Consider the following 17,499-nt stretch of genomic DNA (forward strand, 5'->3'; position numbering starts at 1 on the left):
AAACAAAATCTTGTCTATGCTTTTAGCATAATGATGAACATTATAGCACATAAATAGCAATGTGATAAAAGATATGAACAAGTAGATGTTCAGTCCTCGCGGACCTTCTCCTTGGATTTCATGGTATTTAAGTATTATCAGCATCCATGGTGGATTGTCATGCGATCAGCCATTTGTAGCCTTGTGGGTTTCCAGAAGAAGAAGAAAAAAACAAATAATTGCAAAAGAAAAGATATGCAACATCTTTTAATTCCACGAAAGTTTTACGGCCCACTTTTACACACAGTATGTACGAGTATATGACATATACAAAAACTAGTAAGCTACACACTCATCCACGAAAAGTTCAACATAATTGTAAAGATGAACTGAGTTAGCCGTGCCATCCCTCTTACAAACAACCAACAGTTGCATGTTTTTCTTAGCCTCTGCTTTAGGCACAACCCAAATCAACAAATAAATGATGTAAACCCATTGATAAATGGATCAGGCAGGTTATGGAGGATCGCTTTAGAATAAAGCGCCAAACAGGTAATCTGCAGTGAAAATGCATAGGTTAATCTTTGGGGCTGGTGAAAATGCAAACCTACCTAAATAGTGAGAATCAGTGATCATGCTACACAAAGTATAGTTGGTCAAAAAGGCAGCACATGAGGAAAACTGGTCAATAAGAAAGAAAAACTGGCCATAGCTAATGAGAGATCAAAGACTCAAGTTGAAAGAAATAACAGTATGTTTGCAAGGACAAATTTATCAGTATATGTGTATCCTTGAAAGCACACATTGCCATTTTTCCCATTGAGGCAGCCTATCGACAAGAAGTAAAAGAAAGGCTCAGATGATCAACTTTGAAAGTAAAAGAAAGAACAAAACATAGTTATCTACACAATTATCGAACATGTTTGCTGTTCTTCATTATATTTACGATCAGCATTTGCATGGTGCGCTCAGAGTTTCCTCTGGTACCATTTTTTGGGGGCATACTTTTTTAAACATTATGTTTTTTTTAAGTTGATGTGAATGTTTTTTTCAAAGTATGTGATTATTTAAGGTGAAAACATAAACCAGTTCAATCAAGAATGTTTAGAGGCCGGGATTGCAATTCTCGTTTGTAAAACAAATTTAATCAGAGGTTAGAGTTAATAAAATTGTCTTTTTTGCCTGTTCAAAAAGCCCTTGCGCATAAAGGGGGTTAAAAAACATCAGTTTTGTGGTACTAGACAATTTTTCACTATGAGAAATTATTTACTTTTTCTCCAAAGCAACGGCATCCAATAAAAGCACTGGGGTGTTTTCTTAGTAGAAAACTTTCCAGTACATTGTAGATCACAAAAGATGCATGGCAAATAGAATAATATAGAAGTAAAGAACTCAGAACTACCAAATCCAAAATGGCAAGGGCATAAATGCCTTGTTCAACTCCACAACAATTCAAGTCAGAATAGGAGTATGGCTTCTTTTCAATACTAAAAAACAAACCTACTACTTCAAGACCAAAGACATTAATAAAAGCTACCCACTTAATCGTTCAACAAAATCTGCCACCCACTCATCCATGCAAAATCACTTCTCAAACATTTACTTGTGTTTAGCCTGGTTGTGAGATTGAAGTGCAACATCAGATTTGAAGCTCCTGCAAACAAACAGACAAAAACAATACAGTTAATCTTGACCAAAAATTCAAGTAGAATCAAAATGTTCCTTCAATATAGTAAAAAGACAAACCTGTTGCAAGTCTTGCAAGAGTGTGCACCATCCGCTGCAGAGGCAGGGCTTTTCTGGTTAGACTTGTTTGCTGGAGTCTTGGCTGCCTGCTTTGAAGGGTGAGGCGTGGCTACATGGCCTCCAGCTTTCTTGCCATCTGTAAATCGATTTTTTAAAAAAAAGAGATGGCCATGAATTAAAATTTTAGTTGTTGGCATCTAGACTATTTCAAATTAACTTGGTTGTAAATAAATTAGGACTTCGTAACAGATGAAACTAACCAGTCTTCTGGGGGGTAGACAGCTTTGCCTTCTTGTCAGTAGAGGGGGTTTTGATAGCAGAATCATTAGGTCTCTTCTTTGCAGATTGCTCCTACAATAGTAACATTGACAAACAAAATTAAGAAAAAAAAGTTTTAATTATCAAGATGGATTGGCAAACAAAATTAACAGAATTTTTTTTTTATCAAGGTGGATCATCAAATGCCATGGGAAAACTAATAAAATAAATACATTTAGAGCATAACACATAAATAAAATAGCACTAACCTTCTGTGGTGTCTCTTCCTCCTCATCACTGCTTTCTTCTTCACTGCCTGAGGAATCATCATTATCCTAGAAAGGCAACATGCAACAAGTTTAATTCACCAACATTATCAACAAAAACAAAGACAAATGAACCCGAGTTGATAACATGACCTACCCAAAACAATAAATCATCTTAAAAACAAACAAATCATTTTACAAGTAATGCATATAATAAATATATGTGCAAAACTTTATCAGAGTAAATGACCAGACAATTATAACCCAGTATTACATAAGTCAAATACTGTGAAAAATACGTAAAAAACAGGCTACTATGTACCTCCTCAGAATCAGAACCGTTGGACATCGAATCATCAGAATCACTGTCATCAGAGTCAGAGCTGTCTTCTTGACCTTTACTATCCTTCTCAGGTTCCACAATCTTCACCTTCTGCTTACCTTCTTTCTTTTTAATTGAAGCTTGGTTTTCTTCTTTCTTGGTCTCTTGCTTGTTGCCTGCAGATCCAACTAAAATATTAATACCTGTTAATCAAGATGCACAAATTTGAGTAAATTAACATATGGTAGCTCTATACCATTTGAAATTGGAAGACGGATATCCTCTTCTTCCTCATCAGAATCTGGACAAAAGATCAAAATATCAACACAAGGTAACATAATGAACACTAAATGGAAATAATATTGCAGAGTTTCACTAACCACTATCCTCAGACTCAGTGGCCACAGCACAAAAGCAAACAGGTCAAGGAGCTGACAATACACAGATTCGGTAAAAACATGAAAGACAAAAAATACATAAACCAAATTAGATTAAATGCAACTAAGATGATAACAAAATATAAAGTCAAGAAGGATATTCTTGATCATCTTCAGGCTGATCAGCTTTGTATCCATAAAAGTACACAGGTCCATTTTTCCAGTTGTGTGAAACCACAAAGTCTTTGTCAAACACCAAGTCAAATAGTTGCTGAGGTAGCCTCTCAGGATGAAGTGTTCCTAGAACAAGCTTCTTCCCTTCAACAGTGATGTGCAAGCAGACTGATTCACTTGGTTTGTTACCCTTAGGTTCTCCGAGACAAGCCTGCAAACAAGTTAATTTAGTACATGCTACAATTAATATAGCAAAATGATAAACTCCAAAGTACTATACCCTCTAGCATACCTGTGAAAGATGCAAAACCTTGCCTTCACCAAGTTTTACCTCAACCGTGTCACCTTTTTTAACTTCAACACCTGCATGGGGAAAAAACACAAGGGACTGCACTAAAACAAACAGATCAAGCTGAAAACAAAATTATACCCAACATCAAACGTTCTACAAACTCCGTTTCAAAATATACTAATGACCACCTATGCAAGTACATGCGCAGTATGTACTAGCTCATATGTGATAATTTGAACACCAAGAAGACCATTCATAAATGAACTACCAGATAAGCATCTTGACTCAACCCTTTACCCAAAAAAAAAGATAAGCATCTTGACTCTAGTATATACAGAGCTATACAACATACAAACGAACTCCTACATAACTATCAAATCGGATGCCTAAACATATGCTAATATCTTAATTGCTCAACAGTTTCTAAAAAATGAACCGAACATAAATTATAAATAACCATAAAGTCAAATTAAAAAGCAAACAAATCCATCAATCAAAAACATGTGTCCAATACAAGTTACATTAATCATATTCAGATCATTATAGCAGATATGCCTCCATATCATTTTCCCAGAAACAACCAACGTAATATCAAATAACATTCAGTAATACAGTATCTGTTATTTCTTTCAACACTATCACTCTATCTCTCAACAAATAGATATAGATATGTATCAATTGACATACACAAACATTACTTTGCTCATACAATACCCCTCAATCTAGAACATTTTCATATCATTATTTATTTAACCAGCAAAACTCAAAAACTAAACTCGATATTTACACGAATACACAAACCCACGACACAGAGCGGACAAACAAAAACTTAGCAAAAGCTTCACTATTCACACAATTCTTTTCTTTCAAGCAAACACATAACATAATAGCAATAATATATTAAAGTAAAGCTCCCTTGTATAAAAAAACTAGAAAAAATATCATATAATAAAATCCAAACACAAAATCTCAAAATAAATATAAATACAAATAAACACATAAACCGGCAAAACTCGTAAGTTAAACTCGATATTTACACAGAATATACAAACACGCACCACAGAGACAGATCAGACAAAAACACTAGCAGATACTTTACTATTCACAAAATTCTTTTCTTACAAGTAAACACATAACATAATAACAAAAATATATTAAAATGAAGCTCACTTTGTATAAAAATAGTATTAAAAAAATCATATAATAAAATCCAAACACAAAATCTCAAAATATATATACAAGAAAATGATTCATAAAAAGCGCATAATTACATGAGCATATAAACCCTAACAATATACACATATTAGCAACGAATATTATTTGTTGAATCCATTCCATTATTTCAATATTCATAGCATTTTTTATACAAAATAAACATAAAATGATAATATTATTCACAATCGCATGCATAACTTGTATATATATATATATATCCACAATAATTCACAAAACAAAAACTAAGCTCACAAAATTGATTAAAAAAAATCATAATCCGTACACAAAATGAAATGCATAAATAACATATATATAAATGTAAACAGATAAACGATTCATAACAAACGCGTGATTATAAAAGCAGAAATAACGTTTATCGGAAAATATAAACGCTAAAATAGAAATAAATATCGAAATAATATATATACAACATATGTAAAATGAGAGAGAAAAGGTTATTTACCCCAAAACTCCATTGATTAATTTGTTGTTGAAGAGAAGAGAGAAGATTCGAGAAGGAAGGATGTAGCGGCAGAGAAAAGGAGTGTGTGTGTGTGTGTGTTTTTGATGTGTGGAAAAATAAAATGGTTTTTAGGGTTTGGGGGGAACGAATACGGAGTTTATATGGAGAGAGCGGGATGTGAGAGGTGTAATCCACTACTACGCCAGACCATGGTTTAGGCTAATTAAATGTCGAATTAGAGTTTGTCAATTTTTATTAGTATTTCCTCGGGATATTTTTTATTTTTATTTCGGACCTTTAAATCGAGCTTTTATAAATTGCTAATACATTAAACTTATGCATAGATATAGATATTTATAAAGTAGACAAAGCTTATGCATCAAATTATTTCGGACATTAAATTGAGCTTTTATTCATCAAAATATTTGAACTTGAGAGAATCTCCTTCCAATTTTATTTTAATAGAGAGTATAAATATAGATATTTGATAAAGTAGACAAAGCTTATGCATAAAGAAATGGCATAAAAGGAAAACCAATATACATGTAAATGTAATACAATTAGGTAAATGTATTTTGGTAATTTAGTTTTTTTCAATAAATACAACTAATTCTTCAAAACATATTTGTAATTCGCTTTTGGTTGATAAACTTGTTATTTTTTATAAAGTCATCATAAAAGCTTTGTGAATAAGATAGAACTTACAAACTTTAACTTTGTGAAAATCATAAACTCGACCCCGTATGAGCTTGTATAAAACAATCAACGTTATTAAACTTATAGAAGCTATAGGCTATATTGGTTGTACTTTTTGGGCATTCTCACGTCGTGTCAGGAATTAATAACTTTGCAACGATATAAACATTCACCAAATCAACATTTTACCCCATTTTAACAACTCAAAACTTTGCGTGGCTCTTACACCTATACAAGTTCCATTTACTATAATAATACATTGTTCGATTTCGTATCAATTTGTTTACGCTTTACATGACAACAGAACAAGACCGCAATGGCATTATTTAAACTTGCTGCGTGTTAGACATCATTTCGTATACTTAGAGGTTATGATTCTGTCTCATGGCTCCTGACATATTTTAGTGTTTATCTACTTTCAATATCTTGTCACACATTATAGACTTCGATCGTATGACATGAAAGACTTCAGATAGACTACAATCAGCTTCAACCCAAACTAAGATGTTTTTATTGCATAAACACGATCAATGTACCCGTAACTTCACAAATGTAGACAGAGAAGACGAATTTAGATATGCTGAAGTCATTAGCTGGAATGTGTCAAAATCAAGATCTATTTAAATAGTTGATCACCTGTCAAAGTAACCCAATTCCAAGTCAAAGATAACCTTGAATTTAAGGTATAATCACTACAATTGTACAGCTTTGACATTTAACTCTCAAATGGGAACTAATATCAACACATTTTACAACAAAAAAAAAACTTATATTTAGTAATGATAATACTGAATTCCGCGTTGGATTTGTTCATGTACTTTCAGAACTATATGATATAAGTTAGATAAAGCTATCCAGAGATCAAGTACCAACCTGAACTGATATCTACATGAACGTAACTTGAGTTATAGATCTCATACCACTGTTTATTTACGCAACTGACACTAAGGCACTCTTCACATGATCACACTAGCAGCTAAATGTCCACACCATTGGGTTGTGGTGTAAGAGGTTTTATCAATTGTCTTAAAGATTCCATGATACTGGCAAAGGATGGCCGCTTCCATGGATCACTGCAATATCGTTTCATTCTTTCTATCAACGTTGCCAAATCTCATTGTGGAACAACACAATCATTAACTAAAAAGGGAACTGATTAAACTAAACAAATGGGTTGAAGTAGCCCGGAGTTTATCTTTATTGTGCAGAACTTTTTGTGAGCATTGTAAAATATTAATAAAATATATATAGCTTTTAATAAGTGTACAAAAACTGTTGGCGGGTCAACCCAAGCTAACACATCTGGTTCAACCAGTACTAAAATGACCATTTTCACCTTGAAGTAGACTTTGACCCGCCCGACCCACCCATATTGTCCTATATGACGTGCAATTGAACTCACTTTGCCCAGCAAGCTTCTATCAAGGCCGCTACTTGACGATTTACATCATGAGGAATCTCAAGTCTTTTTTGCTTAGAACCTACTGCTAACACAACCTACAAGAAGATTCAAAAAAAGCGTCAGAAGTTCTTTTTTCTTCACTGCCAATAGTGATGGAAAAATGGGCAGGTGAGGTGGATTGGCTCAGGATAACTTTGGTACATGTTGAAATAGGTCAGGTTGAGTTGAAACTAAATCCTTTTGGTCCAAATTTATTATGGTTCGTTTATTACAACAATAATATTTCAATTGTAATCTAATGCTTGCAAATATAATGATTCAGGACATTTATGCACAATAGATGCCCTTTAAGAACCTTTGGACCTGTTTCCTTTCGAAGTGTTTTTTCTATTGTACCCATTTGACAATTTAAAGATGAAATATAACCTGCATTAACCTATTTATAAGAAGATTGGTCGAAATTCCAACCTCTACCATCAAAGACTAATCAAAGGCATATACCTGATTAGCATTTAGATTACTCCAAGGCATCTGCAAAGTTACAAGCTCCCATAAAATAACACCAAAGCTATACACATCCGATTTCTCGTTAGATGGCTCATCATTTAGGACTTCAGGAGCCATCCACTGGGGCTGTTTTAATTATAATTAATGAACATAGTGAAAGTAAGATAAATTATTTTTGGTTGAAGACAATAGAGCTATAGTCGAATAAAAATAAACTCACAGTCCCCGCTGCAGATTTGGATGAAAGAAATGTATTTGCTTTTAACCGTGATAAGCCAAAATCAGCGACCTGATTACCAATTCATATAGAATACATAAATACAACATAATTCATTATATATTAGACATGCACTACATAATTATGCAACAATGGCATTGATTTAGACAACACCACAGTATCATTAGATTTGTAAATGGATGCACTACAAAATAATCAGAAATAACGAATAAGAAAAAGCAAAGCCACACAGTTACCTTCACGGTATAATTTTTGTCAACTAAAAGATTTGGAGATTTCAAATCTCTATGAACGATGGGAGGATTACGTTTGTGAAGATAATTCATTCCTTTTGCCTAAATATAAGCACCAAGTTATTATATGAAACAATGATACAAAAACACTGATCATTGTCATCATTTATTATTAATAGTAGTACTAATAGTATTGTGTGTTTACAGTTATTAGTTATTACCACATCAAAAGCCATCTTCAGCCGGTGCCGCTCATCTAATATCTTTTTTGGACCAGGTTTGTGCAAAAGCTTAAATAAACTACCTCTACAAATCAAAATAAATACCATAAAATTAGGCCATCATACATATTGAAATCTGACTCTCTTCACTGATTACATAATGTCAAGGTGGCAATTCATCTCATCCACTTATAACCAGAAGGATTTGGGTTGTCTTCATACAGGTCAAATAGACAAATACAGAATTTTGCTAAAAGGGGAATGAGACAAATGAGCAAAATGGGTCGAACAGATTGAAAGGCACCAAAAGTCTATTTAGAATGGAATCAAAAGTGTTGGCGGGTCCTTTCCACCCTACTAAAAAAGAAACCCATTTCAACCCACCCATCTTGCCCATCTACAAAGTGGCCATAATTAAAGCACAGACAAAAACTGTAGAGGACTAGAGACTGACCTTGGTAAATATTCAGTGACTATTGACATATTTGGGGGCTGGGTGACGACACCCATAAAGAGAACAATATTTGGATGCTGCAAGCGTCTCATTATTGCAACCTAATAACCCAATGGTAGAGTAAAGCAACAGTCAGTAGATATATAATTTATGCGAAATAAATATCATTAGCAAACTAAATTAACCAGAAACATAATTAAGACTTGCCTCCCGCCAGAATTCGTTGAATTTCTCAGGATGAAAATCTTGTTCAAACGATAGAGTTTTGACTGCTACATCCTGAGAATATCAATCATGAAGCTACGGTAAGAGGCATTTAAAGATCTTATCCTCCACAAGAACCAAAAGTTCAGACAAAGTAGCAGATAAAAAATCAAGACAAGTGTGTGCTACTTACTTCTCCATTCCAATCAGCACGACAAACGGTACCAAAAGAACCTGAAAATGCACTATGTGACTCGCCTGAATTGGAAACTCTAGCAGAAAACATGGCAAGCACTACAGTGCTTACAACACAATTCACACTAGAGGCGGCTATTTTGAGTCTTTGACCCATTTACTACCGAATGGGTAGATTTTGTCTATGTTTCCTATTGAAGGGGTCGCCAAATTAAACTTGGTACAATAGAAAATGGGTTTTACGGATTAAAGTGGTTAAAAAATTCTTCATAGTTTATCAAAAAATGCATATAAACTCTGAATCTTCTTATATCAAAATCTGGTTAGCATTTATTTACTACAGTTTTTGTAATCGTACTTAAAAGATAGATTATTTGCTTAATTGAAGACAAGAAAAGTAGTTGTGGGCCATCTCAACCTGACCCTTTTTGACCCGTCGTCTGACCCGCCCATTTTGCCACCTGGTTCACCTATACATAGCAGTGAAAGGAGGTTACCTTCCCCGATTTTCTCTTTCAAAACTATATCATTCCATGGAATGTCAAAAACATCCACATCAAGAGCAACATGTTGTAATGGCGCATTTTCGATCATTCTTGTTGGGACTAGATTATTCTGTGGGTTATATGCATTCACAAGCTGTGGATCTCTAGGTTGACCTTCATTGTTGTTGACTGGAATAGCCATATTCATATCTAATATAATAACAACTTCTATTGTAAGTAATAATACCAGTTTAGCACCAATTATTACTTTGAATTTTTTGTAACAAGTTAACTTATGATGTAGACATAGGTTTTTCCTCAAAAGTAACTATACTTGATTACTCGTAACATAAATGTTCAAACAGTAATGTTAATATTGCAATGAGAATGTTTCCGAGAAACTTACCAGTGGATGGATCTTCAAACACCACATTCAACGAGTCACAGTCAACGAAGTACTGTTTGGCAATTGACTCGAAATTTACTGTGGGGTTAATATGTCTAGATCGTGGAAAACGCAGCGGGGAATATATTGAGATGGAAGATGGACCATTTATAAGAGAATCCGGTTCATAAAGGTAACCTGGGTTTTCAACTAAATCAACAAGGAGCTCCCTGCAAAAAAAGTTGGGACTTTGTTGTCTTAGGCTGAAAAACACTGTCATGAAGCATGATATTGTGGGGACCTTTTGTTAAGACAATATGCCATGAATCATTTTGACAAACAACACATCAGAAATTAGCAGTCACCATTGTTCCTTTATTTCGGTTGTAGAATACCATTCCTTTATCAAACCTAGGTGAAGGTTAACTACTTAACTATCATAATAGCGAAGAATAGTATGGATGCTATAGGCGGGGCCATCCCTTTTGAGCCCTTGCCACACCAGAGCTAAAAACTCTAGTTCCAACGTGTCTCGTTGGCCATGGTTAAACTAAGAGGTGGAAAATAGATAGGGTGGGTGGCAGTTCAAGATGAGTAATTATTGGTATGAGTAGAAACGGGGAGAGTCAGGTTGACAATGTTTTGGCCAAATTTTTTTTCTTTTTAATATTCTAAGTATACATTGTTTTAGAGGTTTTTATGCATGAATATTACACATTTGGCGTCTTTCAGTTCAACCGATAATGTTTTATTTTATATTTGATATTTTACCCGTTTGACCCATTTGATACAAACATTGCCCAAAGTGACCAATTGTAAGCAATTGGCCGAAATTGCCATCTATAGTTGAACCCCTTAAACCTTACTTGTTGGTGCCACAACGAACAAGGCAAGATGAAGCATCATCTCTTCTGCAGTGTCTACAACCCTTTGCAACTCGACATGGTAGATTAATGGTGTCAGCTAAGACCTGTAGATATTATAATAAGAGGCATGTAAGACACCCTTTTCTTTCATTCGAAAAAGTAACAATAAAACACATGTGACATGGTCATAGGCTGACTGGTATATGTGTATAAACATACTTTAAATAAAAGAGCCCGATGTCTGCAAAGGCCAACGGAGAGACTACCAATCGGAAGTGCAACAGATCCTAGCCGTTCCTTGAGGCCATCACTGCACTCCTTCCACAGTGGAACTAATTCATTTTCTCCACCTGAAGCTGCACCTCTTGTGAAAATAACAAAATAAAATTGTTAAATTGTACAGAAACATTTTTGAAGTTTATTAGCGTATATCACAGAACGGGATAGAATCTTACCCCATCTGGAAGCAAACAAGCTTCGCAAGTTGCTCAACGTCGTCACTACCACGGGATATGTTAAGAATATGATTCTGCAGTTCCCTGAGGTTGGGATCAATAAGTTGATCGATTATAATGACTTCAAATGGAGATTCTATCTCAGAATTAACAGCTTTTAATGACTCAAGTGATGGTATTCGTCCACTTTCTTGTGGATTACTGCATACTGTCCATATGTATGGATCCATTCCATGAATGAAGTAAAAACCATCAGGAACCTTGTCACCATAAGACAAGCAGCCATTTGCCTGATACAAATAAAAACCATTGATATTTCAAAAATGTACATTTTGAAACTTTGTAACTCTGAGTTGAAACAAAAGTGACACAAGATAAAAAGCTTGCTATTATGTCCAAAAGTCATAGTCATAGTCACATATGATTGCTAGGCGAGAGCAGCTTTTATATATTTTACCCAATAGTAAGAATCTTCCAGCAAATACATATATGATACGAAGTTGAGCTTCCCACATAACGATGTCATAAAAACATGTAACTGCCTATGCTAATTGACAACCATTCATATAAAACTCATGTTAACAGGGCACCAAGAGAATAGAATGATCCTAAGCAATAATGAACTATTTATGGAATATTGTCCCTGTAAAAACTCTTAAGGGAACAAGAAGGAGGTTCAAATGAGAATCACAAAAGCTGCGAGAACTACAAACAAGTAATTGAAATAACTAATTAGTAAGCATAAAATCAGACCTTAATCGCATATCAAATTGTCATATATGTATGTAACAGAACTTATCCAATTTATGTACACAACTTTAAATTCACTCTTATTATGTATCCGGTTACCTCTTTATCAACTAGTACATAAGCAATTGCTAAAGTTTCTAACATAATATCAAACATAAAACAACCACTATTCTAACAACCATAAACAAAACACAAACACAAACAAATTTATATATATATATACCCAAAATCGATGTGACAAAGATTCGGCAGACTCCCCAACGACCCGCAACTTCAAATTCTGATCATCATCAGTAACATGATCCAACAAATTCGGGTCATCAGAACACGAAGCTTCTAACGAAAGGCGTAACGCCAAAGCTAACTGTAACTGATAACTTTCTTCAGTTTGTTTAGCCCAGCTTTTCAAACACCCATAATATTCACCATTATTAACAACATCATCACTCATATAATGAACATAACTATTATTATCACCAGAATATGAACTTTGATCATCACCAAAACTACTGCTTACACTTGACTGTCTTTGCATATTATTAGAATTATTATGATCAGAATCTTGGTATGTTTGTGTTAATAATGTGTAGTTTGATCTTTTAATGAATGGTGTTTCCATATGTAGAAATATATTTCCTTTTTTTTTTTGATTGACTTTTTATACTTTAAAAAGTCTCGTATGTTTTGTTGCAAGATTCTGTGGGATTTTGTTTTTTTGGTTGGTATTAAGGAGGGAAAGGGGGATGTTTCTTATAAGGGTAGAATTGTAAACTTGTGTGGTTTTTTTTGTGGTGGTTTGGAATGGTGTGACACAAGTGGGAAAATGTTTTGAGAGAAAGGGGGATGTTTCAAAGGGTAGAATCGTAATTCGAGGCAATTTTTTTTTCTTTTTTCATGTTACAAAGATGACTTTTGTGTCTGGGTTCATAGACGAAATAGTAGTTTTTAGTTTTCACACAATTCCTGCATGATCTTAACACTCTCAAAAATCAAACTCACATCTTGCAAGTCTGGACCTAATTAGTAACGGGAATATTGTTTACATGCTCACCATATCTTGACTATAAATATAGTGTTGAATTAAGTTAATTCGTGTTACATGTTCATATTTTGTAAAAAAGGTAAAAGATAACGGGAGAGTTATATTTCTACAACACCCATCAACGCATCATGTAAGGGTTATGATGTAAGTAAAACGTTTTTACTTAATTCTTAAATTATCTAAACACCTTAAAATATCAAAAGTAAACTCATCATAAGTAAAAGAAAACATCCTGACTTAACATGAAAATCATTTTTTTATATGAAACTTGAACTCATAATTTTCTCATTGTTTAAGTTATTGATTACATCCACATACACATATAATTTCTCAAGTGGTGTGAATATCTAACACTATAACACGGGAATAAGTATAAATTGGATAGAGTTGTAAAAAGTTATTAGCCCACTTATATTAGAATGTGACAGTTTGGACTTTGTGTTTAATAATGGGTCAGTTGTTTCTTATCTAAATAGAGATCACGTTTATCAAAAAATGTTTTAAGGATATGGTTCGCTAACAAATTTCACACGGTACCCACGCAATACGACGACAGTGGTGACACCGGTCTGGTGGCGGCAGTGGTGGGACGTTGAGTGGTGTAGGTTGATGATGTAAAAGGGATATTTATAGTGTAAATTAGTAAGATAAGGGTTTAGCGTGTAAATCAGTTGATTAAGAGCAAATTGGAAAATTTCATATAAATTTTCCAAAATAAAAGGTTCATTAAGGGGAATTAGGTTATGTTCCGAATAAATTTTTTGTAACTATTTTTAAAGCTTTTGGAAGGGTGATAAGTTTTAAGCTTTTATATAGTAGCTAGCACGATACCTGTGCAATTTGACGGTGTTTTTGGTGGCGATGGTGTAGTCGTGGGGATGACTGTTGGTAGGCGGCGAGTGGTGAGATAATTAATATAAAAGTAATTGATGTAAATGGTTAAATTTGAAAGATAAAAGACTAATAACGTAAGTTAATCATTAAAGATATTCTAGATACTTTGCACCATGTAATTTTTAATACGGGGTTATTCTTTTTATAAGATAATATAAATAAAGATAAAAAGCCATGTTTCGTTCAAGGCTTCAAGCTATCCAGGTTGTGACCCTCTACAGTTACCAATATTGTCACATGTCATCATTTGTTTCGATGCTATCTTTCTAGCATTTTACTATATACAGTTAATTACTCGTAAAAGTTATTTAGCTTGGATTGTGAATATGAATGAAATTTAAGTTTGGTTGACAAGTCATCAAAATGAGCGCAACAGCAATAAGCAAGCTATTCGGCAAGAGACCAATAAAACAGCCCAATCAGATGAGCCCAAAGTCAGGCACCCCCCCCCCCTTTTATTTTTTGAAAAGTAACTTTTCATTCACACTCACCCCGGCAAATAACCGGCGGTGTAAATATTTACATCAAAAACTAAAAGCCCTTAAATTTACACCAATTCTCCTAAGAAATAACCTTGTTCTTCGATCTATTCTTAAACCAAAGGTACTCTATCCACTTAATGCTTTGAATAATGTAATTAGTGTTGACAGATCCGTTATCAAATTTGATTTCGTTTCTTGCTTTCCAAATGCTCCAACAAAAAGGCAGGCCCGTTACACCAAGCATTTGATAATATGATATACAAAGTCACTTTTTTTACAAGTAAAGATTCTCTCAAATTATCTAAAATTATCCAGTTTAAAAGATAAAATTAAAAAGTTTTGATCATTAGATTAAATCAAAAGTTAAGATTCAAAAATATAAATAGGCACACAACTTATTATAATATGTTAGACTATTGTCTATTGATCATATGACAAAACAAAAGTTCATTACATCTACAAACAAAAAGACATGAACAAGAAAAGGTTGTGAATTAACATTGAATTTACTAATTTGAAGTGATGATCCAGAATTTACAATTTCAATTACAAGGAAAAAATGTGAACCAAAATGTGACTTCATATTTTGTATAAACTAATATTTTTACCCGGACGTTGCCTCGGATATAAAACAAAACTCCAGTGACAAAAGTTAAAAATATTAAGTCGAAAACGAAGTTTGCGTGGCAAAACTTAAGAAAACAAAAGTTGTGGTTAAGAGTAAAGAAAATTAAATTTTGGTAAGAAAATTTAGAAACCAAAAGTTATGTGGTAAAGGACTTAATAAACACAAAGTTATGTAAGAAAAATTAGAAAACTTAAGAAACTTAAACTTGAAAATAAGCTGCGTTAAATACCCTTTTGTAATAACCATTAGTTATCCAAGCAACACTTGACGGTCATTAAGGCCGTTAATCTTCTTGTACCTCATTATAGTTTAAAAGGTAAAAGTTACGCGGTAAAAATAAGAATGAAGAAAACCATTGATGGCATAAGCTTAAAAACCAAAAGTTATGTGGCAAAAAGTAACTAAAGCAAAACGTTAGTGGTAAATATGAAAATACTTAAAGGTGAAAAGAGACTCCGTTAAATACTCTTTTCTAAATACCGTTACTGATTAACGGTCATTAAATCTAATGTAATGGTCGTTAAATCCGTTAGTTATCTTGGTTGTGCTATTGTTACTTATACCTCATGCATGAGTGGGTGTACTTTTAGCTACAGTACCACCCCCTCAGCAACCGACATTCCAATTTAGTGTATACGAGATATGTCACCCGGGCGTTGCCCCGGAAGACATTACATTTGTTAAAGATTAAAAAATATTATTCAAGAGATAATGTGTCATAAACTTTTTTAAGAAAACATGTATTATTCAAATTATTAAAAACTAACATTTGTAAGTTAAAAAATGAACTGTAAAAGTTTTGTGTGAAAGTGAAAGTTGTTCGCGTAAAAGTTTAGTGCTAAAAGTGTAAGAGACTTAAATGTTGTGGTGAAAATAAAAGAAAATCAAAAAGTATAAAAACTTAGTGCTAAAAGTATAAGGGGTTAAAATGTTGTGGTGAAAATAAAATGAATAGAAAGTTTGTTATTCTTTACAAGTTTTCCCGTACATTTCTTTTTAATACATGTGTTAAAAAGTTTGTTGTTAAAGTGTAAGAGGTTAAAATGTTGTAGTTAAAATAAAAGATTATCAAAGAGTAGAAAAATTTAGTGTTAAAAGTGTAAGGAGTTAAGATATTGTGGTGAAAATAAAAAGATTAAAAAGTTTACTAAGAATTATAAAAGTTTTATTCTAAAAGTGTAAAGAGTGAAACTATTGTGGTGAAAATAAAAAATAAAATAAAAAGTATATTATTCTATACACACTTTCTCGTACCTTAAAATAAAAGAAAATTAAAAACTATGAAAGTTTAGTGCTAAAAGTGTAAAGAGTTAAAATATTGTGGTGAAAATAAAAAGAATACAAAGTTTACTAAAAAATATTATAGTTTAGTGCTAAAAGTGTAAAGATTGAAAGTTTTGTGTTGAAAATAAAAAGAATAAAAAGTTTACTAAAAAGTATTATAGTTTAGTGTTAAAAGTGTAAAGATTGAAACTTCCGTGGTGAAAGTAAAAAGAATAAAAAAATATACTATTACTAAAAAAATATTATAGTTTAGTGCTAAAAGTGTAAAGATTGAAAGTTTTGTGGTGAAAATAAGTAGAACAAAAAGTTACTAAAAAGTATTATAATTTACTGTTAAAAATGTAAAGATTGAAACTTATGTGGTGAAAAAAAAATATATACTATTCTTTACACGCTTTTCGAGACTTTGTTTTTTATATATATATACGAGATCCAAAATGGCAAAATCTAAATAGTGATGTGAGGTATACGATGAACCAATAGAAAGAAAACACAAAAGCAAAAAAACAATGTAATAAACCAACAAAAATCGAAAGAAAAATAACCTTAACGTGATCCAATATGAGATTAGAACAACGCCACATGACACGTGACACTGTTCATCACGCTCGCCTTAAATGAGATTAGAATATATAATTAATAGCATTCAAAATCTTCCAAGATTATTAGATGTAGCACGCTGCCTTAAAGTACACAAGCATTGGTGACAACATTTTTTATAGAAAAAATTACTATAATGGTCAAATTTAAGAGACTATGTCCAAATATAGACACCTACACAAATCTTTTTCATAATGGTCAAGACATATTTACCATTACTTCATATTAGTAAGAAATACCAATAGCCAATTAAATGATTCCATGTGTTTTTGATGGGCCTCACATATTAAATTTTGTCATTTTCTCCAATATCATATGTATTTTTTATAAAGTTTTTTTTATTTTACAAAGTTTTTCTATCCATAATTTGTTGATTTCATTGTATT

General features: G+C 32.9%; 2 protein-coding genes across 3 annotated transcripts; both read right to left on the reverse strand.

The window, feature by feature from the left end:
- Nucleotides 1–1,352: 1,352 nt before the first annotated feature.
- On the reverse strand, nt 1,353–5,217 carry LOC122581809 (histone deacetylase HDT1). Of its 2 annotated transcripts, none has more exons than XM_043754097.1 (10): nt 5,093–5,217; nt 3,415–3,485; nt 3,110–3,333; nt 2,952–2,968; nt 2,828–2,872; nt 2,572–2,759; nt 2,253–2,318; nt 1,986–2,076; nt 1,726–1,861; nt 1,353–1,633 (listed from the first exon to the last, which is right to left on the reverse strand). In XM_043754097.1, the coding sequence occupies exons 1-10, from the start codon at nt 5,103–5,105 to the stop codon at nt 1,579–1,581; spliced, it is 906 nt and encodes a 301-aa protein (XP_043610032.1). In that variant the 5' UTR covers nt 5,106–5,217; the 3' UTR covers nt 1,353–1,578. The 2 variants fall into 2 exon arrangements, with proteins under 2 accessions (XP_043610032.1, XP_043610033.1); XM_043754098.1 differs by having other exon boundaries at nt 2,572–2,747; nt 5,093–5,216.
- A 764-nt stretch (nt 5,218–5,981) lies between these two features.
- Nucleotides 5,982–12,837, reverse strand: LOC122583051 (serine/threonine-protein kinase CTR1). The gene is made up of 15 exons (XM_043755492.1): nt 12,407–12,837; nt 11,434–11,723; nt 11,198–11,342; nt 10,979–11,082; nt 10,134–10,342; nt 9,740–9,937; nt 9,241–9,281; nt 9,051–9,122; nt 8,844–8,944; nt 8,390–8,474; nt 8,172–8,270; nt 7,918–7,986; nt 7,692–7,823; nt 7,191–7,285; nt 5,982–6,861 (listed from the first exon to the last, which is right to left on the reverse strand). The coding sequence occupies exons 1-15, from the start codon at nt 12,800–12,802 to the stop codon at nt 6,765–6,767; spliced, it is 2,133 nt and encodes a 710-aa protein (XP_043611427.1). The 5' UTR covers nt 12,803–12,837; the 3' UTR covers nt 5,982–6,764.
- Between the last annotated feature and the right edge of the window lie 4,662 nt (nt 12,838–17,499).

The sequence above is a fragment of the Erigeron canadensis genome, chromosome 9, assembly GCF_010389155.1.
Source record: "Erigeron canadensis isolate Cc75 chromosome 9, C_canadensis_v1, whole genome shotgun sequence".
Lineage (NCBI taxonomy): Eukaryota > Viridiplantae > Streptophyta > Magnoliopsida > Asterales > Asteraceae > Erigeron > Erigeron canadensis.

Coding starts and splice junctions, on each gene's coding strand:
- LOC122581809 (XM_043754097.1), bottom strand. Junction 2,319..2,571: donor ACGGTTCTGATTCTGAGGAG/GTACATAGTAGC, acceptor TTGCCTTTCTAG/GATAATGATGATTCCTCAGG. Junction 1,862..1,985: donor GTCTACCCCCCAGAAGACTG/GTTAGTTTCATC, acceptor ATCGATTTACAG/ATGGCAAGAAAGCTGGAGGC.
- LOC122583051 (XM_043755492.1), bottom strand. CDS start 12,802: ATGGAAACACCATTCATTAAAAGATCAAACTACACATTATTAACACAA. Junction 11,724..12,406: donor CTTTGTCACATCGATTTTGG/GTATATATATAT, acceptor TATTTGTATCAG/GCAAATGGCTGCTTGTCTTA. Junction 9,938..10,133: donor GTTTGAAGATCCATCCACTG/GTAAGTTTCTCG, acceptor TTATTATATTAG/ATATGAATATGGCTATTCCA.